At 38.9% G+C, this 27,924-nt stretch overlaps 2 protein-coding genes across 2 annotated transcripts in view; one reads left to right on the top strand and one right to left on the bottom strand.

Annotated features, from left to right (window-relative positions):
* LOC137259713 (tropomodulin-like) overlaps window positions 1-4,609 on the bottom strand; it is a 28,737-nt gene extending 24,128 nt beyond the window's left edge. The window contains exon 1 of the mRNA XM_067797303.1: window positions 4,534-4,609. The gene's annotated coding sequence lies outside the window, so the exon portion shown is untranslated. The remainder of the gene's footprint in view (window positions 1-4,533) is intronic.
* A 180-nt stretch (window positions 4,610-4,789) lies between these two features.
* LOC137260084 (dynein axonemal heavy chain 6-like) overlaps window positions 4,790-27,924 on the top strand; it is a 61,937-nt gene continuing 38,802 nt past the window's right edge. The window contains exons 1-29 of the mRNA XM_067797775.1: window positions 4,790-4,922; window positions 7,930-8,144; window positions 9,471-9,677; window positions 10,469-10,592; window positions 10,853-10,988; window positions 11,449-11,596; window positions 12,358-12,480; window positions 12,659-12,793; window positions 13,281-13,416; window positions 13,748-13,889; window positions 14,436-14,631; window positions 15,193-15,392; window positions 16,278-16,386; window positions 17,003-17,123; window positions 17,634-17,785; window positions 19,277-19,429; window positions 19,898-19,999; window positions 20,495-20,644; window positions 21,208-21,336; window positions 21,776-21,889; window positions 22,506-22,649; window positions 23,256-23,465; window positions 24,028-24,240; window positions 24,739-24,919; window positions 25,384-25,480; window positions 26,095-26,249; window positions 26,930-27,012; window positions 27,422-27,568; window positions 27,772-27,882. Of these exons, the coding sequence (XP_067653876.1) occupies window positions 7,938-8,144; window positions 9,471-9,677; window positions 10,469-10,592; window positions 10,853-10,988; window positions 11,449-11,596; window positions 12,358-12,480; window positions 12,659-12,793; window positions 13,281-13,416; window positions 13,748-13,889; window positions 14,436-14,631; window positions 15,193-15,392; window positions 16,278-16,386; window positions 17,003-17,123; window positions 17,634-17,785; window positions 19,277-19,429; window positions 19,898-19,999; window positions 20,495-20,644; window positions 21,208-21,336; window positions 21,776-21,889; window positions 22,506-22,649; window positions 23,256-23,465; window positions 24,028-24,240; window positions 24,739-24,919; window positions 25,384-25,480; window positions 26,095-26,249; window positions 26,930-27,012; window positions 27,422-27,568; window positions 27,772-27,882 (4,125 nt within the window). The 5' untranslated portion in view covers window positions 4,790-4,922; window positions 7,930-7,937. The remainder of the gene's footprint in view (window positions 4,923-7,929; window positions 8,145-9,470; window positions 9,678-10,468; window positions 10,593-10,852; window positions 10,989-11,448; window positions 11,597-12,357; window positions 12,481-12,658; window positions 12,794-13,280; window positions 13,417-13,747; window positions 13,890-14,435; window positions 14,632-15,192; window positions 15,393-16,277; window positions 16,387-17,002; window positions 17,124-17,633; window positions 17,786-19,276; window positions 19,430-19,897; window positions 20,000-20,494; window positions 20,645-21,207; window positions 21,337-21,775; window positions 21,890-22,505; window positions 22,650-23,255; window positions 23,466-24,027; window positions 24,241-24,738; window positions 24,920-25,383; window positions 25,481-26,094; window positions 26,250-26,929; window positions 27,013-27,421; window positions 27,569-27,771; window positions 27,883-27,924) is intronic.

Genomic DNA, 27,924 nt, shown 5'->3' with positions numbered 1-27,924 from the left:
AAAAGTGTATTTGTTCTATAAAAATATGGGCATGATAAAATGATACAGGCTGAAAACCAAACTTTAATGTGACTAGCATACACTGAAACTACAAGGCTACCACACAGCTCTATTAGCACTGAAACTGAAACACATTTTACCTTATTTTGGTCTTCATTATATGTTAAGATATGGTGATGGAATGAATCATACAAAAGAACTGAGCTTTCCATAATCCCAGAGATGTCTTATTAAAATTAACAAACTTTACGGATAACAAATTCTTCGATGCAAGAATGTGATGGTTTGATACAGATTCTTGTACCATTGGCAGTTTTTTACTTCCCAGCTTCAACAATGCCATTCAAAAAAGTGAGATCATATTGGGATAAATGTACAAACAGACTAATATTCTTTCTATAATGGCATGTCTAACAGTGCACAAGATATGATGTGAGTGCAGACCTTTATCTGTGTTGGTGATTCCATTTCACAGCCAGCTCTCTGCCATTGCTACTGCTAGTACTGGCCAGGAGCCAAAGTAAGCAGTCAACATTATCACTAACCCAGTGATATGTTCTGTTAGACTGGGTAACAGATATATCTAGTCACTCATTCCAATTTCTATACAGCAATGCATGACGATTCCTAGAGTAGAAACTTGTACCAAACCACAGGGTAGACCTACCACCTCTACTGAAAACCATCCAGTAATATCAACATAATCAACATTGTCTAAAAGTGTTCCTTAACTGCATATAATCAAAAAAATGGTATGTGCGATGAGTGGTATTTACTCGAACAACTTCCACAAACTAATAAGTTCTGAAATAATGGACTAACATCAACTTCACAGATAAATTCTTTAATTATATACAATGGAGGTAAAGGTATGTGTGATGAAATGTGAACAGCTTCCACAAGCTATCTTTTGACATAATGGACCCACATCAAGTTCTCAAACTCATCCTAGTGTCACTGTCACTAAAGCATCACATTAACGTTCAAATATTTATCTGTCCATCGGTCAGGAAACTGAGGCAGCGGTAAGTCTATGATATAGCATATAAATATGGGGAATGATTTAATGCTAGGATCACTGAAATGACCTCCATTTCACAAAGCTTTCTTACCACTGTGGTGATCTGAACTCTCATACTCAACAACCAGTTTACTATCACCATAGATCTGATTGCTTTGTGATACAGGAACATTTGTGAATGATCCAACTTCCAAGTATGCTGTCACAAGAAAATGCCCAATGTAAGTTACCATAATAAGAGATTTCTGAAATGTTTCTAAAGTTGAAATATGTTACCATGCTGTCTGTCAAAAAGTGATTCAAGTTTGAATCATTCCCGAATGGTGTACAGAAACATTTCTTGGATGGCCTATTAATCCACAACATCAAACCGAGAAGTGAACATCACAAGTTTGCTTATTCTCATTTAAAAATCTGGGGGTTTTGTTAGTTTTGTGAAAGTCACAATTGCCATGACCAATGGAAGAGCGATCATTCCTTCCCTAATCCATTATGTATACTAAAGTTTAATTTTCAACTACTTTCAAGTTTCATGTCTCATTTGTCTATGGTGAGTTACTCACAAACCTGAACTATCACATCAACAACCTATATGATACACACTAATCTAGAGATCAGACAGATAAAAGAATCAGGAACACTGTCATATAAAAGCTGAACATCTACAACAAAACTATTAACAGCAGACAATGGCTAATGGTATGTACTTGGGCACCAATAATTTTGACATTTTAACATTTTGCTTAATGCATGGGTTTCTATGTGAGACTGTATCCTACATCATCTATATGCAGGCTAGTACACTTCTCAAGTACAAATGCATTAAAAAATCAACATCTCTCTTGTCATTGTTTACCCGAAGAATTGGCTGAAGTGGCCTCTAATGAGTAAATGTGTGCAATAAACCTTACAGTACTTATCAATGGGCACAGTGTTCGGTAGAATGATGACACAATTCCATCTGACACAGTTCAGCCATGAGCTGAAGCGCAGCTTCTATTGAAACCAATAATCAGAGCAGAGGATTCATGTGTGTAGTGTCATTGTGCACTGAGGCGGAGCTGGAACCACAATATTGACTGGCAGCAGTGAAAGACATGTTGCTGAAAATAAACTGAATTCATGTCCTCATAATCACACACATGAATTAGCATATGCTTATTTTTGATGACACAACAACAGCGTCAATTACCTAGAAATCCAGCCTGTATCTTCGATCATATATATTTATTATATATTCACAGAGACCAGTAGTGAGGGACTACATCTCACAGACAGGGGGCAATTTACAATTTCAGTCATATGTTTTCATTTGTGCATTGAATGAAACTTGTCTTTTCAGTGTCATTACTACCAATATCATATGCATTAACACATCTACAACATGCACAAGACTCAGCAGACAAAAGGCATTGGAAGAAAGAATGAAACTGGCTAGAACTAAGTGTCGTCTTTGACAACAGCATGTACATTAAGATCAACAGGGATAAAATTCCTCCACTTTTCCATTCTCCACATTGCAGGGAAAGCTCTTCTTACAACTTGTTCCATTTAATCCAAATTATCACCAGAAAGTTATATTTCAACTTGAACAAAATCAATTCAACAATATTCAGTCCCTTATTAGACCTGTGACCTGATTCAGATCTCGTTTTTCCTACATCAGAACAAGATAACCAAGTTTTATCCATCACATATTTATCTGGTCACAATCTGTTGTGGCACTTTATCATGTTTATTGTGGTGATTTCCAATAATATTTATATGAGATAGGATGTAACTAAGAAGCACACTGAGATCAATCTCTTACCACATGCTGAAGTGATGGTCTAACACCCTGAAGTTCACTCAAAAGAGTTGCAACCTTTTGTATATTTTGTCATACCAGAATCTATCCAGTTACGATTGGTCTGATCTTGAATTTTGGCTAATGAGTGCCATACACTTGTCTGTGGGTTAGTTCATCCAGTATATTGCCAAAGGTTAACAAATCATGCTATATACTCATAAATACTAAATACTGAGTTAGTTCCTCCTACCATTTGTTCGTTTCACGTTAATGTTAAGACTCACTATGCACGTGCACTGTGTGTGTAACAATATCTACTGGCAAACTTCCGCTTTGGTTGTATGTTTACAGATAGTGTAAAGACACTCAAAATAAAATAAGTAAATAAATAATTATTTATGTGTGACAACTGTTCATAGATGACTAAATATATCAATTTGCAATTGCTTTTCGATTATTGACTTCCTAATTTGGTTGCAGCTGCATCAGAAATGGGTTTTTGTTAGTTTTGAGAAGGGAATCTGCAGGAAGGACGGTGGTGGTGAAAGGTGCTTATACAAGAACTTATGGACATAAATTAAGCTATTTATTTCACCACTCCTAGTCTTTGTTTCATAAAAGAATTAAGACAAGTTGCAGTTGACATAAAACAACATGTTTGTTTTGCTTTTAGTTTTCTTTAGAATGTGTTTACACCGCATGTGCACAGTGAGTCGAAACTGAATGTGAAACCAACAAAGACCACAGATATGTAGAAAACACATAGAATTTACTAATTAAACAAATACAAGATCATGATCAGTGGTAGAACTAATGTAACTCACGGTTTTAATTTGTGTGTGTACAGGTGTGACTAAGCTACACTTGTTTTTCTTGTTAACATGGTTAAGCTGCGCTTACTTTAAGCTGGCCTACCTTTAGAACAGAGCACCACAAACTTCAAAAACAGGTCATAATTTTCCTGTACTTAATGAATCCTGATTATGGATAGGTTAGGATTAAGATAACCTAACATGCTCATGAGATGTGATGCTGTAGTCAAACATTCCTTTACCTGATAAAGTGTATCAGGTATAAATATTAAGTTTATCCTCAAACACATTGTGCTCCTCAAGTCAAAACGATGACATCCATGAATTTCTCTGTGTTATGTGTGTATCTTCTACATGCCACTCAGATATTTGAAGAGGACTTTTGCAAAGATGAAATAAAAATTATCCGTGTAGCTACAGTTGTATCGAGACATTACTGTTCAAGGTCAAATCTATGGCATGAAAATATGCGCAAGGATACTAAAGAAGATACTGGTAAGATGCGATATTGAACAAAATATGCTTAGTATGCTATTGTTATTGACAGAGAAGCCATACCGAGTTCTTTTAATAAAATCTGAACAACAGTTTTAAAGGGACACAGACACATACGTATGCATTAGCTGGGAGTAAAGGTGCACAACATATCAACGCAATGTTATATACAAAACTGAGATGCGGTGGGACATTATGATTAAGGCTGCACTGTAATATGTGTAGGCTCGAAAGATGACAGTTCTGAAATGAACAGGTGCCCCTTGAAGTTGAATCCCTGCCCATTTATGGAAAATAATGAGAAACGGTAAACACATCTGATAATGAGAATGCATCTACCGACACAGGCGTAGGAGGTGAATTTCTGAGTTAACTGTCAACAACGTAAATGTTTTTAATTAGAAAAAGGTACTAACCGGTCTAAATACCAAATCTTTTCTTGTCTGCTTCCTTTTATCAAGTCTCGCCAACTATCGTAAGCGGAAGTGTTCTACGCGTGATTTGGCGATTTTTTGTTATTAACTAAATTTATCGTATGGTAGAGATATCCCTTTTACATGTATTTCATTTACATTTAAGATTACTCCGAAAGTTGATTTTTGGAAATTGCTGAAATTGCAATGTTGTTACGTATTCCGGTGAGATTCGGTCATGTCCGACTCGTTGCCATGCGATATCTATCAACCAACATGGCGGACTAGGTTGCGTGAAAACATTGGGCAGAGTAATGAATATTTTATCATAGTGTGTAGCGTACAGATTCCCAAGGCATCAGTTTAGATAAACACTATCAAGAAAAGGTGAGGTAAGATAATTGCTCATAACTGTCAATTTACAGTTTTGAATATAATTGCCGACATAATATCGCAAATGTAAACATTTTGACTAATATTCTTATAAAGTTTACAAAATGTTCACAATCTGTATTTTCTCTCTGAAAACGACGAAATGAAAAAAGGCTATGGTATAATTGTTTTCCACACCTATCTAGCAGTGAGGATTTTTTAATAAATTAAATGTTCTGAAATTAGCTTAGACATCGTTTGTGTAACTATGCTACGCAGGATTGAAAGGCTGCTGGGAGTACCAGTGGTCCTTACTTTTTAACCTTTAGGTCCAGAGGTATTGTGACCATAGACTGTATGAACCAGCTGAGGAAGAAAACAAAAGCTGTTTTCGTTTTGACCTTTATTTGCATTAAATGTCATTTAAGGTTGCATTCATATAATGAAGTAGTAATGAATGATGATAATATCTAGTACGTTTTAGGCTTATTATTATGTGGGCATTTATAAAGGTGTACTTTTCTTAAGGTCTGATAACGTTTGTATTTGTTCAGTATCAAAGCTATCGCTGTGCATATTTTTACGATATCTTCTTCTTCTCCTTCTTCATGAATTGCTGACTCACTGTTCTCTATTTTAGTAGATGTTTGACAATGTTGTCATTTGGAATAACTTTGTTTATAGCAAAATCTTAACTAGATGTAGTTTGCCTGGTAATCAAAGGCAGACCCACAATAAGTATGCTTAACATTAATGTTACACACATGATCATTGCAAAGTAATTTAGATACATGTTCAAACTCAATGGTTTTGTGTTACAGCACAACAGTCAGAATACATACCACTGAGATAAAAAAATAAGATAACTAACATACAAACTAAGATAACACAAATTCACAAAATTTCACAAATTATTTTCTTACTGTCAGTCTGTGTGAATGATATCATAATCAGCATCATTCTGTGTTAAATCAAGATAGCATGATTTGGTTTTAGGTAAAGATCACATAATTCATTACCTTGTTATATTTGTACTATGCATGTTCTAATACCTTCCTGGGGAAATAGAGTTAACAGATTCTATAAGTCCAGTTTCCACCCATACCAAACTAGGAATTTCTTAAAGGTCACATGCAACCAAAAAATCAAACATAATTAAAACACATTTATCACTTATTCATGACATATAATATACATTGCTGCTTTTAAAAAAACAAATAAACAAAATTATAAGCGTACAATCGCGATTCAAAAGTGCAATATTTTGTACTTGGGCTTACTTCCCCCGAAACGAAGCCCTCGGGAGACCGAACCCAGTCATAGCGGGTGGATATGCACTCAAGTGTAACGACGGATTCTGATTGGCTGTTCCATTTGCTGACATGCTGAGGGTTCATTGTGTCAGGGATACTCTCTATATAGGCTCCCTGATTGTGTGTACAGAAAGATGATCTGTTTCATGGGCATTTTAGAAGTATAGCCAGTCACAAGAAAGTAAGATTCTTTATGGATAACAACTTCTTTTTGTGTACTTGATGCGTCGTTTCAGTATGGATTCATATTCTGTTGTCAGGCAAAATCATATACACCAAAAGAAGTCGATATCCATCACGAATGTATATAGAGATGTTAGGTTTTGAAAATACATGTTCTCTGAATTTGCGCTCGATCCAATAAAAAATCATGTCAGTAGAGATGGTAAACTACTGCGTGGCTCCAGCCATCTGTCATTCGTCCAAGTACAAAACAGGACTGGAATCTGGAGTTTGGACAAGTTTCCGTCACATCCAGTCATCCGAATAAAATGAATGTAGTTTGTTTGCAACCCACAGACATAAAAACATGTCATGTGTATCACACATGCCTAATTACATAATGTGGCAGACACGGGACTCGGGTGCACGAGTCATAAATCAACTTATTTTCTTTATGTCGTATAGTCTGATAGGTGTTAAGTTCAAATTGCACGTTGTCAATGATTGAAGCTGTGTATTGCATGTTGTCTTTAGCAGACAGGCAGACAGACATATAGGTGTGAATAAACGAGACACTGAGTTTTCTCTGTGACAGAGACTGCTTGCCACAGTCAACAAGTTGTTTTACGTAACGAGTAGATTATGTACTTGTTTGTGTACACAACCGAGATTAGACTATTGCTCACGACCTCAGACGCTGGGCATGCATACTGTTTCAAGCTCCGCGAACCTATTCACTGCGCATGCGTTATGGACGCAGCGCAGCACAGCTGTTGAAACCAGTTTTCCCCCCAGCGCTGGGGGGAATTTAGTGAAACGTTTGAACTCCGATTTCGCGGGCTTTTTTTCATCGCGTTTTTTTTCAACTTTACAGGTTGAATTGGCATTTTTTATGATTTGTTTCGGTAAGTGCACACCGAAAGGTACCAGAATCTGCAAAGTTGTATTTTACGTTGCATGTGACCTTTAAGTATATTTTGGACCTTCTAAGAAGCTGATGCATGGTACACTGAAAAATTCGAATTGACATGTGATTCATTATCCACAGTGTCACTTTCACAGATTTTGTTTAAACTGAGCTTTAAGAAGGCATGCATTTTGTCAACTTAGCTTTGACATTATTTTCAAATCTGTTCATTGATTTAATCAACATACTCAAGTGATTTGATGCAGTGTGTGAGGTAAGACCTGTATTATTAAATATTTCTTCTTGAACATTGATCGGATTGTCCTGACTGCAAGCTTCCATTTTGCATGAAGCAAATGCACTTTGTATTCAGTGTGCATATTGGAATTGGCAGAATATAAGGGACATGACTCATAGCTGCCCTAGTGTTGCTATGATTGAGCCATACAAGATTAACTTTGCTCGGTAGGAGTGGAACTTTGACTTACATAGTCTGTTGACTTCCTTGCCTGTGGGATGATGGATCTTACAGACATATATTTACCAAAAGAATTTTACAATTTGGTTTGAAGAAATGTCACAGCTGTGAATAAAAATGGCCATAACAAAAGTAGCATCTGCATTTTCATGTTACATATTGTTCAGATTTGGTCATGGCGTCTGGCCAGAATGGATTCACTGGGAGCATGGGATTCCCTCCTGGCATGGAGGGAATCAACCCAGAGAAGTTGAAGGCCAGACTCTACTCCTATGCACCACAACAAGCTCCTGTCAACCCCAGGGCCCTCCACTTCAAGGGAGTGACTCAAGCCCAGGCTAACAGAGTTAAGACTCCCCTTGGACCAAGAGTTGAACCATTGGTTAGTGCTGTTTTCAGTGAATTTCAATGATGATTTTAACAGACAAGTGTGTACAATGTGAATGACCCCTACAAAAACAATGAAACCCCCTCCCCCATACTGTTAACTTTAAAGCTTACTTTTTAAATATTCTATGTACAAATTTATTAACCCCCATCCTGCCTGACCGCTTCAAATTTAGACATGCATGTAAACAAGATATTTTGTAGGGGGTAAATTTTGGTCAGGGCTGGCAAGATTTACGTGTAACCAGCCCTGAGGTCTGGCTGAAATGTTTTGGAATCTCTTACCCCAGTACATATGTTCGAAATTGATGACCCCCTACATCCCCAGAACAAAATGGGTGACCCCTCTTAAAATCATCATCACCCCACTAGCAATAAATTATGAATGGTCTCTAATATCTATCCTTGATATAATCCTCATGCTAATTTTGTTTTGCATCCAATACGATTGCTATAATGCTGAAAAGTGCCGTTAGAATGGTTTTCATTGGTTTTTCATTGAAAAGAGAAGTGATGCCAGCTCCCATTGTGTGTGTGTCCTCTCAAACTGATGAATCTTCAGATCTAGAAGTTCATTCAAAACTGTCTTCTGATGAAAAGATACTTAATGAAGGCAACTTTTATGAAGACCAAATTCGCAATTAAATGAATTTTGAATGTTTATATATTTTGAGCTCATGAGTTAGTTTTAAGGGAATTGAAATGTACATGTCTCTGTGGAAACAGCTGTGATGTTGAATGTGTATGGCATGGATCATAACAGAATGGAGACATAATTCTCTTTATAAGGGACCATTCATAATTTATGGCTAGGGGGGGGGGGTGATGATTATTTTTATGGAGAAGCATGTACAATGTGATTGACCCCTTAAATGTATGTACAAAGTGAGTGGCCTCTTCCTGTGCACATCATGTGCAAAATTGCTAATATCCTTCTAGTGTATGTGTACAAAATCGATTACCCCCTACCTTGGAACAAAATGGGTGTCCCGATGACCCCCGCTGAAATCATCATCACCCCCTAGCCAAAAATTATGAATGTTCCCTAATCACAATTGGCTAGTGTTCCCTGTATTCTTCAAAACTAAGCACACTAGGGGCAGTGGGGTAGCCCAGTGGTACTAGTGTTTGCTCATCGTGCTGAATACCCAGTTTTGATTCCCCATATGAGTACAATGTGTGAAGCCTATTCCTTGTGTCCCTCAGCGTGATATTGCTGGAATATTGCTAAGAGTGGCATAAACCTCACTCACTCACTCACTCACTATCTCCACACTGTTGCAAGGTAATTCTTTGTTTTAATCTGAAACATGACTTTCAGACATGTCTTCAAAAGCATCAGATGCGGAACCAGCCCCACTACATCCACAAAGTCAACAAGGAACGCATCCTGGCAGAACGCCGAAACAAGAAAGATGAACCGTCCAGCAAGAAACTACGACGGGCAGGGTCAGTGGAACCAATGGAGGTCACAAGTGGGTCACAATCACCCTTGCCAGACCTTCCAGAAGATCTCAAGCTCAAACAGGTTAGCATTAAATATTATCTTACCTCACACATGAATATCGTTTCTGATTGGCTGAGAGCTCTTTTGTTATAATTTTCAAAGTACCCCACTTACATGCAAGGTACTTTTCCATGTACTCTGCTGCCAATGGCAACTCGTTTAGTACTTTTTGGTGGTACTTCTCCAATAACATTGAATCACGCACGGGAATTACCAGTTTACAATTGCAAATCTATGGAGGGGAAATAGCTCTAAATCTGTCTTTCTTGCATTGCCTGAAAAATCTAGCTATGGGTTCGTAACAATTTGTCTTGCATTCTAATGTATAAATTATTACAAAACATTCAAATGTAAATGTCCCTGTGAATGTCAAGAAGGGGAATTACCCTGTGATGACTTTGCTGAGACAATACCTGTAGGAAAAACATCAAGATGCAAGATACGATTCGTTCAATTCATACAGGTTGGCTGAAGTGTACGATTTGATACTCATGCTTCAAACAGTTCAAAATTAACATTGAGGTGTTCTGTAAGATAAATATGTTGATCACTGGTCCTTCGGGGGCCCATGGGTTGATGTACCCTTGGAGTTTGTTTATGTGTTTGTTATTGTGTCAAGTCCATTTCTGGTGTTCCCCTCCGTCATATTGCTGGACTATAGCTAAAAGTGATGTAAAACCAAACTCAAGCACTCATCTGTATGGTATGTGGACACTGGATTTACCAGAAAAGATAATACTGTCTCCCTCTTCATGTGTCGACGAGATAAATTGTTTGTCCAAGCCTGTGCCTCACCTTGCGTTCTGTCCCAGGATGCTATGGTCCATCTGACAACCCCACGGCTACCCACACCACCACAAGAACCCAAACCAGAGTCCCCACGGGGACGAACTCACATACAGGCTGCTTCAATACCACAGTCAACAAGACCAAAGTGTAAGTTGAGGTTTTTTTATAAAAACTAGTGCTATCTGAAGTAAAGGTTTCAAACGTGAACACCTCAAACATGTTTCAAACACAAAGCACTCCCAGCTGAAGTTTCATAGATGAACACCACACCAACCCTCATTTTAGTAAATACTTCAGATATTAAGACCATGCCATCAGTTAATGAAATTAAGAAATCACACTTTGACACACTCCCTTTTCAACAAATTATTGACCGGCCTTTCTCCATACTTACCTTGACCTTTCAGTTGGTGAGACATATGAAGGGGTCAAGGATGCCCACCAGATCATCAACGTGATCCGAGAGAACTCACGTGTTGGTTTCCTGTACCTGAGTCCAGCTGTACCCAAATCATCAGTAGATTATCACTACTACAACCTCAGGTGAGGTCATTTCACATTGACCCAGAAGTAATGCTCACAGATTTGTCAGTAGGGCAGTAACTTTTTGATTTTCAGGGGCAGGGTTTGTTTTATTTGATTTCTGTTTAACACAGCACTCAGTAAGATCTCTTCCATATGACAGCTGTCTGTAAATGATTGACCAGACAATCCAGTGATCAATGGCATGAACATTGACCTATGCAATTGGGATCCAGTGATATGTGTCAACGAAGTCAGTGAACATTTCTCATTCACTAAACTGGCAATGACAAGTGTTGTATTGTATTAAAGCATCAGAAGTTTAATGTGAAATTAAAATTTTCAAAGAGATACAAGAGTCATGAAGTGTTAATAGAGTAAGCTTGAATCTGTTATGCATATGATCAAAATTAACATTGAGTTTGTCACAGATATTTGTTTGAGGTGAGTACACATGCTGAAATATCTTTTGACTTTACAGGGTAGTAAAACATGAACATGTTCACAAGAATGACCACTGCACCATCAGCCGGAAGGGAGTGACGAGGATGCGCAGTGATGATGAGACAGAGTTTATCACACTGGACAGATGGGAGCAAGAAGTCAACTACTTCAACAAACTCATCAAGGTAGGTTCAGTCCTCCTACATAAAGTACACATTTCATACTTTACACACATTACACACATTTGCAAACATTGCACAAATTACAAATTACCCATTTACAAATATTGCACACCACACACATTTGCAATCTTTTCACATCATACACATTTGCAAACATTGCAAACATTGCACACATTGCACAGCACCCACATTTGTGACCATTGCACATATTACAAACTTGACACATTTGCAAGCATTACACAAACGTTTTACATGTTAACCACTAAGCAGTGTTCTAAGTAAATAATAATATGTTAAACAACAAAACATGACCATTTATTCAGATAAAATATTGACTTAAAGACGCCCAATTAATAACAGTTCGTGCTTGTTTTTCACGCTTACCAAACAGGATTTCCATGGAAAATTCTGTGAATAATATCATTTGTAAAAGAAAGATTCAATGGAGTATCTTCCCTGAAATGATATCGTGCCTAATGATATGTGCATCACTTTCATGTATATTTTACAGTACTGGTCTGGTTACATTGGTTTAACTTGACACTATGTAATGGTTTTGGACAAAAGTAGATGGAGGTTGTAAACATATTAAACTGAGTAGCTATCAAGGGGAGGTAACTCATGACTGCACATTATTATGCCCCCTTGATGGTGTGATTAATATATTCTTGTGTCCTGGTGGGTAGAATAACATTTGTGCACAGAAGAAATGTTTCTTATATTAGTATTGACTAGTTCTTATTGGAATTGTTCCCTGTTTCCAGATACCTGCATTCGCTCTCTTCCGGAAATGGAAGGCTTTCAGCGTTTGGAGGAAGAATGTCCGCACAAAGAAAATACAGGGCTGTAAGAAACAGCTAAATGAAAATCTGTTCATCGTCAACCCGGTAAGCTTCATGTTTGTAGTGGACATGTGTCTGGTGCTGGTAGGGTAACGATTTTCTGAATATTCAGTGTGTTTATTTGGTCAAAGTCATGTTATGATCGCTGTTCTATATTTTAGAAGCAGTTTTTCATTTAAATTGACCGGATATGATTTATTCATAATTGTATTTGTTTCCCCAGTCTCTGCGACCAGCTCTGTTGAATGTCCGTGAGATGTGCCACCGTATCAGTGAGATGGGTTTGTGTCAGATTGACAAAGATCACACGTACACACTTACTGACTTCCGAGAGGCACAGTTCAACCAGCTCAATGATGTAAGTGGCTGATATTTATTATGACCGTTTACATATAACTTAAATGTAGATAAACAGTCTTTAATCATCTGTTGTATTATTTTCATGTCTTCAAGCACAAATAGTATGTTGATGCAGCTATTGTTACTCTATTCCTTTAAAATCTGCAATTTTATAAAAAAAACAAGAAAATATAAACAAAATGAGAACAAATAATACTAGTAATAAACTTCTGGAGCTCTACGGACCACACTGATGCATTTTCAAAACAAATCACATGTTTTAAAATGAATCTTTGCATTCAAATTTCTATTGTCAACTCTGTGGTTTAGTATACATGGTCTGTACAGGAAACATTTGGTTGGACAGGCCCCAAACTTTGGGATGCTCTTCATTGGTCATGATATGTCATTAGCTTTTCGAAAGCTTCATTTCATCATTGAAGAAACTGGACCTTAAATTTTCCCATTCACAAGCCTGGAGGTTTTGATGAGTTGTTCTGTTCCAGGTGGCAGGGCGGCTTCAAGACTTCCGAGAGCTGGTGAAAGAGGTAGTGCGTAGTGCCTGTCGGACTGCGCTTCTGGAAGCCGGATTCACCCCAGATGATTACTTCTATGATGGTCAGGACAGCCCTGGGTTGTATGGTGAGTGCTAGTCACCTTCATCACACTTGGCTGATACAGTGATTCGAAGAAGACAGAGAGAAGACTCCTTCATCTGTCCTTCATTCGATATGGGAAAGGATGGTTTTGTCCAACACAGAAAATTATTATGCTTTCATTTTATCCCCATATTTATCTGCTATGGCAGATTGAGACTTTATCCATGACCAAAAAAGAATAAGACTACTCAGATGTGGAGGATAACTTTGTGTCCATATGTTTATTGTTTCATGACTTTCACTTGAGATCCCCAAATAAATCCATCCTACACTATTCCCAGTCTGATTTATGTCAACCATTGTGATATGTTCAGGTGATGGCAATATGGCTCCTGGGACAGCCTCCAGCTACCTGATGCAGAGCAACTATGACATGGACATATATGGAGAGGCTCCAGACAAGATGACCTACACTGAGCAGGCCAACAAGAGGACACACTGCAAGAGACTTACTTGGTCAGTACACTGTAGCAGCTGTTGCTGGCAAGTCCTCAACATCTTGGCCCTGTTTCACAATATAACATTTTAAGACTGTCTTAACTGATTATTTTTGTGAAAATTGTGAGTCATTGACTTGGGTTTAACAATCACTTTAACCAGTGTTCTAGTTCTGTGAGTGGTAACTCATCGCAGGTCTCAGATGTTTACCACTTTTGCAAAATCCATGAATGTGGGTGGGTATGGTGCTCACTCATCTGACAAGCATTACTCAGAGGTGATAGATTTGTACATGACATGCAGGGGGGTCACTTACCTTGTACAAAAAATTGGGGATGGGTTGGGGTGGATGACGTCACTCACATTGTACATGCTTCACCATGAAAAAAACATCATCGCCCTCCCTTGCCATAAATCATGAACGGTTCCTTTGGCACTTATGCTGTCCCAGTCTGAGGGTAGGTGGGAGTCCACCTATAATTAGTAGAGCTAAAGGGTTTAAGGACATGAAACTGCAAATGGCTACATGGACACATCTAGGAAGTGTTTGTGTTGCCTCTTCAGCTTCATCCGACTGGCAGATTATCTGATAGTGAACACAATGCATGTGCTGGCGGTGAACTCGGTGTCCACTTTGCTCAACTACCTGTCTGAGCAGCTGCAGAACACACCCACACTTGCCCAGATACAGGGTCTGGAGGAGGAGGGGGAGAAGAAGACAGAGGAGGAGAAGAAGCCAACAGAGGACAAGAGTGGAGAGGTTAGCTTGGGGAGAAGTTGGGGAGGTGTTAGTGGAGATCAAAGTAAAATGCTTCAGATGACGGGGTTCTCTTTAAGATGTATTGGTGCCCAGGAAGGTGTAATTAAGTCAAAATACTCTACAGCTCTTTAGAAAGAAGAGGTACTTTCAGTAAACACAAGTTAAATAGAGGTTTGGGGGTAGCCTACTTCACCGAAGACTGGTGTTTGATTCTCTACATGGGTACAATCTGTGAAGCCCATTTCTGTTTACCCCTGCAATATTCATTCACTCACTCTCAAAAGTGAAATATAGACACTAGATGTAGACAAATAATCTTAGAAGCTACTTATTGTTGACAGCTGTGTTATTTTGATTGAAACTATATGAGTGAATTGTGATTCAATAAATTTTAATGTCCCTTGTACCAATTTCAAAGAATACATTTTATGTATGTTTAAACAAATTAGTTAAAATGAGGTTCAGCTGCATTTTTTACTTTACATCATGTGTAAAAATTTGACCTCATTCTATGTCAATATAATGTTATACTCATGTATACTCATACTTAAACTCACACAGACACAGGACGAGGAGGAGGAGATTCCCAAGTTACCTCCCCTGTTCATCAGTGAGTTTATTCTGGAGCCGATGCAGCTGTTGTTCTCTCCGGATGTTGATGACTTCCAGGACGGCCTGGCGGAGGTCATCAAGAGATTCCAGGATTCTGTCCTCAGTGTCATGAATCTAGTGCCAGATCCCTACTTTGATGCTTTTACCAGGTCAGTCTTCCTTGAGTGAGTGAGTGAGTGAGTGAGTGAGTGAGTGAGTGAGTGAGTGAGTGAGTGAGTGAGTGAGTGAGTGAGTGAGTGAGTTTTAGTGTTACGTTGCACTCATCAATATTCCACCTGTATGGTGCACTGTGTAAATAATCGGGTCAGGACCAGAAAATCCAGTGATCAACAGCATGAACTTTGATCTACGCATTTGGGATCTGATGACGTGACTCAACTGAGTCAGCAAACCTGACCATCTGATCTTGTTAGTCGCCTCTTACGACAAGCATGGGTTACTGAAGACCGTCTTCATGGGCATAAGGGAAAGTTATGTATGAGTGAATGTGTGGCTTTTAGCAATGTTCCAGCAATATGTCGGGGACACCAGAAAAGTATTTCACACATTGTACCCATCGTGGGGAATCGAACCTGGGTCTTCGGCATGCCGACCAAATACTTTAACCACTTTGCTACCCCACCGCCCCCAGGTATGAAGTATATATGGAGGGAATTATTGCTTTAATATTCATAAATGTCGACAATGGTCTGATATGTGAGTTAAAGTTTCTAGTCACCTCGCCAGATTTTCAGCCATGACATGGCTACAGTGTGTGAGAAGTTATTAAAGTGTCAGTGATGAATTTGACCAGCCACACACAATGAAATGATTCATGATTGTAAACAATCTGATATGAGGAGCTGGAGGCATTCTGATTTTTATTCAGAAATATTTTGTGTCTCTGAACATTAACAATTTATGATTAGAAATGCTATACATAAAGTATGAATGTTCGTAAGGCAAATGAAACACACATGACTTCAGCAATATATTTGCAACTAAGGAGAGCAGAATGAAAATCTTGTTATATAATGTATTCTGCCTACTGCCAGACCTATCATCAACAACAAGTTTGAGGAGAAGACCTGTGGTGATGGCCCCAGTCTAGCCACCATGTTTGAGGATGACAAACATCTCCAGACAATCATCTACAGCATCAGGGTGAGGTTATACACATCTAGGTAGGGGTGAATTCGTACACTCTTACCATAGTGCTACATGTATTGGTTCTGTCCAGTTTGGTTTGGTATATGAGATCTTATTCTGGATAAATAGCTAAGAAATACATAGATTTTGACAAACTGATTCAATTACTAGTAATTTTAGAAAATGTTTTGAAAAGGTTAATAAAGTGATGGTAGGAAACTGAAAAAAAACGAATGTTTGGATTGCATTATGGTATGGTCCAGCTGCTCTACATCTAGGTCACCCTCCTCATACTTTAACTGATAAGTTGTGTTTCTTAACTGCTCCAAGATCTGCTGTCCTTGTTTGAAATTTTTGGATTAGCACTGATTTTAAGAAAACTTTACTGTATGAAGATTCTGAATCAGAATAGGTTTATAGGCTGGTAATGCCAAAAGTGGATAGACTTTTGCAACAATTTTGTAGCAAACCTGATGCTCAAGCCATCAATCACTGGTTGATTTCCACTTTGTCACCTACTGGGATGGTACAACTGGAATATTGCTGACTATACACAACATTACCCTATTTAGTTACATTTACAATGTCTTCCACATGTAAAGGATCTGTATGAGCCTGATTGTTTATGCAGGATGCCATCTCAGCAGCCTTCAATGCTGCCAGCCAGTACGCCGACACGTTTGAGCCGTACCGAGAGTTCTACAAGGAGAATGAGAGCATGGACTTGGAGAGTGTACGAGCTGAGGAACATGGTGAGTCTCGGTTCATTGGAAGGATTTTTTGTAAGTGGATGCTGTCTTGGGTCCTTGGTTCTCAAACCCATATATCCCCAACAATAGCACACTTGATTACTTGTAATTGAATCAGTTCATATATGAGACACCATCGTGATGAAGGAGCAAGTATACACCCCGAAATGTCTGTTATTCACAAATAAAGATGTTGATATCCATAAATCTTGCTTTTCTTATGTATTTCACTGCTAAATGCCCTTCAAAGATCTGGTCAGGTAACAAGTTCAGGGGTTAAAGCGTTGGCTTGTAATGCAGAAGATCGGGTTCAGTTACCGACATGGGTACAATGTGTGCAGCCCATTTCTGGTATTCCCTGCTATGATTTTGCTAGAATATTGCTAAAAACACTGTAAAACCATACTCACTCATACCATGTATTACCTGATTGTCCTGTGGATTAGTACTGACTTTAATGTTTCTCCATGTTTCATCACACAGTATTAGTTGATGGATGTTTTTCTTCCTCAGATGTGGCTTTCTTCTCTGAACACCTTGAAAAGTATCACAGTCAACACAAGATGGCTGAGAGTATTGTTGCTAAGCGACCAATTGGAATGCTGTTGGTGGATGCCCTGAAGATGAAGAATCAGTTGATACCGTCACCCCTCCGTTGTCTGGATGTAAGTCACTACATGGTTCCTTCAATGTTAAAGTTTAGTGAAGGGTTTTTGTTCATGTATTTCACTGGTGCTATTTAGTAGGCCTGGGACAGGTGGATAATGAGTTGAACCCGGGTATCTGTCTCAATACCCGGACATGCTATGATCATTTGACTAACAGATTAAATGATAGAATATGCTATTCTTTCATGATTAAAAGGCTGTATTGTCTTTGAACATTTAGACATAATTGTGCAGTAGTCACCTGTTTTGAATATAATATGTGGTTCAGATACTGAAAAATTGAAAAAAGCCCTCAAAATTGTAGCCTCCAACCTTAAGAATATATTAGTATAGAAGAATATATACATATTAGTATAGTTTTTCTTACTCTTTGTGAAAGTATTTTCTCTTTCATAACTAAATTGTAATATGTTATTAAGATCCTTTGGGACAAAAAGGGTAAATTTTGTATGTTATTTTTATCTGGCAGTGTTTAGGGTATAAATACTTCATTAAAACTGTCAAGCCAAACAATAACTCAAACAAAACACTGTTAAGTATAATAGTAACTGGTATCAACAGTTGAAATATGTACAATCTACTCGTAAGAATGAGCGCACTTTTTTGCATGTTACCACAAGATAATGGTGAGCTACAGTACCTATTTGGTGAATGAAAACAAATGTTACTGCGAATGGTTGTATGAATAATAGATGTCTTGGTGAGAGTGTGTTGATTGTGGCTGTGATCGCACTTGGAGAGGGACAGCGAATCATGGCATGCTTTCTTGCTGTGCTTGTAGCTATGTATAATTAATGACAGGTTTAGACACGCAAATTGGCACCGATAACGATCAGTCATTGATTGTCTGGCATTGTCTACAAGTGAAGAGGGTGGCTGAAAAGTGAAATGATTTAACATGGGTGCTGAGAGATTGTCGTTTGATTAAAGTTTCAGCTGACTGCTATTTGACATGAAATAATGAATCAGGACCTGCAGAAGGGGAGATAACTCTTTTAATATTCTTATAGGGGCAGACGTTCTGACTTCACTTGAATAGAGTTATTTCACTTGTGGGTTGTTTGTTTTGCATTACATTTTGTGAACACAGTCAAATACACTGAGATTGAAAATATTTTGAAAATTAGACACTTTTGTCAGTTGTCAGTTGTCACTACATGAATAATTCTACAATTATGACAACAGCTGGAGTTTCCTCAAAGGAAAGTTTGCCCTACGCCAGAGTTTCCCCAGGGAAGGTTTCACCAGGGGGGAACGTGTGGCCTGTTGCACCGGGTTCAGTTCCCCACATGGGTACAATGTGTGAAGCCCATTTATGGTGTCCCCTGCCATGATATTGCTTGAATATTGCAGAGAGCTGTGTAATTATTAACTCACTCACTTACTCAAAAGTCTGGGCATGTTTGTCAGTGATTTCTGTGTTCAGCACATTAACTTATATGTGATAGTGTTGTGTGTTTCTAATGATTGATGACATGTAAATTTCAGGTGATCAACGACATGCTGCCTATACTGGCTAAGAGCGAAGTTGACCGGCTGATTGCTGAACTACAGGATGCACAGTTCAAGCTGGAGACCACCCCCACCACCACTCTGGAGTTTGTCCACTGTCTCACATTCCTGGACGACATACAAGTCAGGGTAGGGTCATATTAAACACTCATAGAGAGCTTGTGGAGATTACTCAAATGCGAAAACATTATCCTGTGAACAATGTCTCCATTAAACATATGATGTACCCTTTCACTACCAAAGTGGCAGTGGGCAGGGGGCATTGGGAAGGGGGCAGGGGGCACGGGGATAGCCTTGTGGTAAAAGTGTTCCCTTGTCACACTCAAGAAATTGGTTTGATTCCACACATGGGTACAATGTGTGAAGATCTTTTCTGGTGTCTGTGATATTGCTGGATTATTGCTAAAAAAGGCAAAAAAATATACTCCCTCACCCAGTCACCTCAGTGGCAAACACGGTGACCCTAAGTGGAAAATTTAGACAATTAAAATGTGAAAGGGATATATTATCTCATCCTGAAAGCTTCACAATGTTCATTTCACAACAAAACCTTATTTCATTCTGAAGTTACCAGTGTTAATTGTCTGTGTATTTCAGATTGAACCACTGGAGAAAGAGGCAATGGTCGTCAAGGATATGTACGACCTTATTGACGAGTACAAAGTACCAACACCTCCAGAGGACTTTGCTGTCTATCAGGCAAGATATCATGTTCAAATACCTATTAACTTTTTCCATTAGTTAGACAACAGATTTCAGTGACTACAATGTTGGTGTTTATTGTAGTTATTTTTCACAGATTTATTTGTTTTGGGTTTGATGTTGAAACTGGAAAGTGTGCAAATGTTTTCTGTAATTTTGTATTTTCGTGCAGTCGGTGTGATTTTCTCATCAAATGTTTTGTTTATATTGTTCATTAGACACATATTTGAAATATATGGCACCTCAAATGGACCTCATGATACATATTTTATGAATTTTATTACTTTACATATCATAGGGGCAGTGAGGTAGCCTAGTGGTTAAAGCATTCACTCATCACTGATGAAACAGGGTTCAATTCTCCACTTGGATACAAAGTGTGACGCCAATTTCTGGTGTCCCCACTGTGATACTGCTGGATTAATGCTGAAAGCAGCTTAAAACCATACTCACTCACTGTCATATCATATCATGCTTTATATTTTTATGTAGACTCTGGGCCCATCAATCACCAATGTACGTAATGCAATAGACAAGTGTCTTACTGAAAGAGATGCCAATATCGACAAGTTCTGTACCCACCTGGACAAGGACATTGCTGAACTGGCGAAGGAGGTGAAGGAAATCAAGCAGGAGGCTCAGGTAACTAACACTGTCAAACCTTCATTATCCAGACAGTGTGGTGGGGTAGCTTAGTGCTTAAAGTGTCCGCCCGCCGTGCTGAAGACCTGGGTTGATTCCCCACATAGGTACAGTGTGTGAAGCCCATTTCTTGTGTTTCTAAATATTTCTAGAAGAGCTTAAAACCCAACTGATACAGTTACTCATTATCCAGACACGCCCACAGACTGATGGAACTACTGCACCTTTAGATAATGGAAAGGAGACACACTAATAAATATTTGGTTAACTTACTCCAGAGGTTTAAGTGATGTGTATACAAACACTGACTCAGATGTGTAATGTAATTAGTTGACATATCTTGAGAGGACCACTCTCTCTCTGTTGTTTGATTGGCTTCTTTGTGCTGTGGGGCTGTGGAGTGTACCCTGGTGGTTAAGGTATTTGCTCATTACCCTGAAGAAATGGGTTCATTTCTCAACAATATGTGAAGTCCATTTCTAATGTCCCCTGTCATGATATTGCTGGAATATTGCTATAAGCTGCATGAAACTAACATCACCCACTCACTCCATTTGTTGTAGAACCCCATCATCCTAGACGTGAACTCAGACACAGACAAGGTGAAGCAGGTGCTCACCAAGCTTCTCAACCAGATGGAGGATCTACAGAAGCGAGCCTACACATACAAGTCCTACCAGAAGAACTTCAAGGTATTCACACTGTCTCACTGCATCTGTCTACACTGTCTACGAGGCTTCAGCAACATTATCTTAATTTACATGTTACCATGGAAATATAAAGTTACTGACTGTGATAATGAGGTCCTTACCACTTACCTCCAATGTGAGATACTGTCCCTTCTGTGAACTCTCCCTCCCTCCCTTACTCCCTCCTTCCCTCCATCCTTCCATCCCTCACTAACTCCCTCTTTCACTCCCTCCCACTCTCCATCCTTCCCTACATCCTTCCATCCCTCCCTCACTCCACCCTTCTATCCCTCACTCACTCACTCACTCCCTCCTTCACTCCCTTCCTCACTCCATCCTTTCCTCCATCCTTCCATCACTCATTCACTCCCTTCTTCACTCTCTCCCTCACTCCATCCCTCACTCCCTCCTTCACTCATTCACTCACTGACGACTGTTTTAGGTTGAGGTTACCAAGTTTGATGCTCTGGAGGAGGCATATGCTGAGCTGAAGCTGAAGGAGTTGCTATGGACGGCCATTGACGAGTGGGACGTCTTGCTGGAGGAATGGACGACTGTAAGTCTCAGCAATTGAAACAGTATACATTTCACTCTCAGTTAGGTTGACATGATTTTGATTACTTTATATTTGAGACAAATTATGGTTATGCTGGAATTTTATTCGTCATTTTCCAGATTTCAGTAGGTTGCCATGTCCCATGCTTAGTGTGAAAACAAGATTTTAGAGGCCAGTCACATGACTCATTGAGGTCATTGCACCAAAAGGTGTTTAGCTTTGTTTATTCTTTCAGTCATTAATTTGTTTATTGATTATTCATCTACCTCCATCTTTTACCGTGTATACTGACTAGCATGTTAAACAACAAACGCCAGTGTTCAATATTCACATTACTCTTTAGCAAAAGGCAAATGGGTTCCTGACTTATTCTTGTCTTGTGGATTTTTGCTGTCACACAGATGTCAGCTCTGCAGCAGATCAAGGTGCCATAGTACAAAGTGATCTTAACTCCCATAGCATAGACTAAGAACTGGTGTAGCACTAAGGTTGCTTCTTAGTTGCTTCTTAACGGCACCCTGATCATTTTTTCAGACAACTTCAAAATATTATTGTAAGCATGTTCACTGATATTATGGAAGCTTTGTTTTCCCAAACAAGTGCATGTGTGTTTCAGTCGTCGTTCGAGGCCTTGGATCCTGAGATGATGACTAATACGACTCTCAGGTATTCAAAGTCTGTCCTGCAGCTGGAGAAGGGCCTGCCGCCAAATGCTGTCGTCCCCAAACTAAAGGAGAGAGTGGAACTTATGAGGGAAAGGGTGAGTGACTCACCAGGCTGTGATAGAGCCTTCTTTTGTAAGTTTAGTTTTACGCTGCACTCAGCAATATTCCAGCTATATGGTGGTGGTCTGTAAATAATTGAGTCTGGTCCAGACAATCCTGTAATGAACCGTGTACCTACTCATGAATGTCCCGGATAGAATCGTTCTTGAGTAACTTTTGCTTGTCATAAGAGGTGACTAACAGGATCACGTGATCAAACTTGTGGACGTGGCTGGCACATGTCATCATATCCCACTTTCGTAGATCAATGCTCATGCTGTTGATCACTGGATTGTCTGATTGACACACGATTATTTACAGACCACTGCCACATGCCTGGAGTATTGCTGAGTGCAGCATAAAACCAAACTCACCAACTCTTTTGTAAGGGACCATTCACAATTTATGGCTGGGGGATATATAGAAGCATGTACACTTTGAATGACCAGACCTATAATTTAGGTACAAAGTAAGTGACCTGATCTGAGATGTCATGTTCAAAATCTGTGACCCTCCTCCCTAGTATATGTATACAAAATTGATGACTAATAATAACAACTGAGGTATAAGTCTATCTAGTTAAAGTCATGTGGTTTGTGCAGTTGCCAGTGATCACAGATCTACGCAATCCAACACTGAAGCCAAGACACTGGGACCAGATCCAGGAGGTCCTTGATGTTCAGTTTACACCTGAGGATCCCCTCACCCTCGGCAAACTGTCCGACATCAATGCCTTCAAACATGGCGAAGCTTTGCAGGAGATCTCTGGACAAGCATCATCAGAGGCCAGCCTGGAGGCCATTTTGAAAAAGGTTTGTAGTCATTTTAAGAATTGCTGTGTAAAGGTTTAGATATAAGTTGAAAAGAACTATTTGTAGAGACTTTGTGTGAAGTTGGTGTGTAATCTGACCTCCTCATTCTCTTGTTTTTTCTACAAGGCTGTCATCTCCAGAAATACTTACTTTGTCCATGTTTCTATACTAAATGTGTAAAACATTCCTAATATGAGGCTTACATGATATATTACCTCATGATATCGTATGATAACAGTCTGTTTACATTTGATATCATTTTGAAAATGTAAGTTAAAACTTCAGTATCAAATTAGAATTATTGAATGTGAAAATCTCTTCTCATTAAATCTGTATTGCAGATGACATCCATGTAAAACTCTCTTTTCTCATGGTTACTTAGCTGCAAATTGTTTCAAAGTGGTAATTTTGTACTTCCTTTTATTGCATTTAACACACATCAGGAGAGATTTGGACATGTCTATTTCTAATAACCTGTCAAATTCAGCTGTATATTGTAGATTGTCTATGTCTTTGACTGTCATGCTGTCTATGTTGAAGACTGATGCAATCTGTGTTGTAGGTGGAGGATTCATGGAAATCCACAGAGTTTGTTGTGCTGCCACACAAGGACTCAAAAGATGTGTATATCCTGGGTGGGACAGATGACATCCAGCAACTACTTGATGACAGCAACATCAATGTTGCTACCATTGCCAGCTCTCGTAACGTTGGTCCCATCAAACCTCGTGTTGACGAGTGGGGAAAGCAGCTGGATCTGTTCAACAAAACACTGGTTAGTGCAGACATGGATAAAATTGTCACTCTTCCACTGATTAATCTTCCTGGTACTAGTTTTCAGTTGTTTTTTTTCTCATGTGCCTGGTCACATACTGTTGGGCTTATCTACAGTAGTTGTGTTTGTCATCTTCAAAACCAGGCTGGGATGTGGATAGGTGTGAGCATTCATCCATGTTATAATGGACAACTACAACGTGGCATCGATGATCATGATGGTCATAATGACCTAGCTGTTAGTGTTCCTGTGCTCATAGTGTCAACCAGTTGTATGCCTAGAGGAAACATTGACAGGCTTGTTCAAGTTCTTTTCAAAGGAAAATACTAAAATCAGCTTCAGTGTCAAAAGATGACAGATTATGTTTCAATTCTAATTCTTCAAGCAATATTAAAAACAAACAATGAAAATCTGAAATGTTGAGCAAGTCTTTGTTGAAAGGTGACTCCTCATTCAGTTGTTGTATAATGATTGTTATTTCCAATCCTATAATGACAGGAAGAATGGCTAAACTGTCAACGAAGCTGGCTGTACCTGGAGAGCATCTTCTCGGCTCCAGACATCCAACGTCAGCTGCCAGCCGAGGCCAAAATGTTCATGCAAGTGGACAAGTCGTACAAGGACATCATGAGAAAGGTCAACAAAGTGCCCCTGGCCATTCGTGCCGGCACCCAACCAGGTATGTTCAACCACTGTCTAGAGTTTGTCAGCAAGTGCGGTGGGAATGGAGGGATTTCAGTGATGTTTTTACAAAATTATACTGATTACCAGTATTTGTAGCAGTTGTATCTTACATTTCTAGCCCCTAGTTCAGCTAGTATTTGTATCTTACCTTTTTAGCCCCATACCCAGCCTCCTTAAAAATACCATGGTTAATTATCAAAACTGAAAAGAGACAAAGATATAAAAATGTATCAAACTGAATGAAGCAATGTGTGTATTCCATCTTTGTTGTGATCATGTCTAGCTGTTAAGATGGTGTGGGGATTTTGGCATTTGGTGGCATTCTGGTGTTTCACTTGCAGCAATGTTGCTGTTGAAGGGTTAGAGACTTCTAAAAATTATTCCATTTACACAAGACTAAATATACAATGTGATAATGTGTATTGTGAGACAAGGTGATAGTGTGATCGTGTGTTTCAGGTCTGCTGGAGACATTCCAGAACAACAATGCCCTGCTGGACCAGATCATGAAGTGCCTGGAGGCCTACCTTGAGTCAAAGAGAGTCATCTTCCCGCGGTAATTATGTGTTTCCTATTTCACGACATATTATTTTCTCCTTTTGCAACAGGCATTTCTCAGCTATTTTGAGTAAACTTAGTGGTACAGAGAAGGTCTTTGTGACTATTGACAGGTATTTTGTGTTTGTTTACAAATGTTTCCATTAAAAGTTCATTTCTCAGCTATTTTGAGTAAACTTAGTGGTACAGAGAAGGTCTTTGTGACTATTGACAGGTATTTCGTGTTTGTTTACAAATGTTTCCATTAAAAGTTCACCCTGCAATAAATCTAAAATATATCTGATCTATAACTTCTGGCAAACAGGGATAAGTTGAGCACTGACCTGACAGTTGATCCATATTAGCATGTATGAGTGCCGTCCACTGGTGCCTGCCATTGTCAGCGAAGGGGCCCCAGGGAGTCTGCTATCAAGTGTTATGCAATGAGTGAAGTGCTGATTGAATCTAGCCTACATTTGCACTCTGTTTCACAATCAAATGGGTTTTCTCATGGCTGTGCACTGCCTACTTCTAGTAAATGCTTACTCTCTGCTGGTCCATCTTATCCTTGTCAGCCATTAATATTTGATTTAATTCTCTTGCAATAGTTTTTCACTTTATTGTATTTTGTAGATTCTACTTCTTGTCTAATGATGAGCTGCTGGAGATCTTAGCTCAGACAAGGAACCCCCTGGCTGTACAACCACATCTCAGGAAATGTTTTGATGCCATTGCGAAGCTGGAGTTTGGGATACAAGCTGCATCAGAAGGCAAGGCATCACCTGAAGGTAGGTTGTCATGATGATATTATGGCAAGGGCCATTTGGTAATTTGATCCAGACAATGAGAGATATACCTTGGTCAAGATTATATAAACAATGGTAACCTTGATCGAGACAATATGAACAATGGTACCTTGGTTCGGACAATATGAACAATAGTAACCTTGGTTGAGACAAGATGAACAATGGTAACCTTGGTTCAGACAATATGAGCAATGCTAACCTTGGTCAAGACAATATGAACAATGGTAACCTTGGTCAAAACTATATGGACAATGGTAACCTCGGCCCAGACAGTGTGAACAATGGTAACCTTGTTGAGACAATGTGAAGAATGGTAACCTTTTGTCTGATGAGTTTGAATTGTAACCATGGCCCAGACAATATAACAATGGCAACATTGTTTATACAATATGAGCAACAGTAACCTTTTTAAGACAATATAAACATTGGTAGCCTTGGTTCAGACAATATCAATAATAGTAACCTTAGTCCAGACAATATGAAAAGTGGGAACAATCCTGAAACTTTTAACAATGTTTAAACGCAGAGCACAGATGTAGTAAGTTATCATTACAATGCTGATGATTATGTTAATGTAAACAGTTATTATTCCGAGACTGACAATAGTCAAGGCAGTGAGTTTGTTGCAGTGATATATAGAAAAGATGACGCTTGTGTTGTAGATGGAGAGAAGGCTGAGATTCAGTACACCAATGACATCATAGCCATGTTGTCCCCTGAAGGAGAGAAAGTGTCTCTCGGCAAGGTAGGATTTAACACATGATCTATGTAAACATTACCTTAAATGGAATAAACTCCATTCAATTCTCCACCAAGCATCACTCAAAGCAGAACATTCCTAACCAAGGGGCAGATAACTCAGGAATCGAGATTTTCTTTGTGTCTGATATGGTACAAGGTTACTCCTTTTATTGAGACAACAGGATCAAGAATATGTTTGAAATTTGTGACGTCATTCACAAAGCATGATCATTTTATTGAGTCCCATCAGAACCAACAGTTTCTCATTAAAAGACTGAATCATGGTCCATCTTGGTTTTCTTAACTTAGTTTTAAAAGTCCCCAGTCCTCAGCTTATTATATAGTTCTAATTAAGTGAATGGTAGATATTTCCTCACAGCAAGTGACAGTAATACTGTGTGTGTGTGCTGTAGGGCCTGAAGGCTCGTGGCAATGTGGAGGACTGGCTGGGCAAGGTGGAAGAAGGAATGTTCTCCAATCTCAGGAAACTCACAAAGGCTGCCATCACAGACTTTGAACGCAGGACTAGGGAAGAATGGGTTGTCTGCCATGCTTCTCAGGTATATCGTCAATTTGTTTTACAGTGTTAAGTATCAAAATATTTTAGATAAAAGTATCAAGTGGAAGCTTCTTTTTTATTCTTGTAGGGATGTAAAAGAAACATCACTGTCTAAAGAGAAAATGTTTTGGATGATGATATTGATGGTTTACACAATGATGCAGAATTGGACAATTGTAACACCTGCTAAATGATGTTTTGTAGATTGTGCTGACAGTGTCCCAGCTGATGTGGTGTCGGGATGTCTCTGAGATCCTAGAGGGAGATTTTGACAGACTTGCAGCCATGAAAGACTTTGAGCAAAAGAATTACAGAGTAAACACATTACTTTCAATTCATTCTTATCAGATATGTTTT

This window comes from Haliotis asinina, chromosome 13 (assembly GCF_037392515.1).
Source record: "Haliotis asinina isolate JCU_RB_2024 chromosome 13, JCU_Hal_asi_v2, whole genome shotgun sequence".
Lineage (NCBI taxonomy): Eukaryota > Metazoa > Mollusca > Gastropoda > Lepetellida > Haliotidae > Haliotis > Haliotis asinina.
The sequence above is the reverse complement of the archived record's forward strand: the minus strand, read 5'-3'. Positions and strand labels throughout refer to the sequence as shown.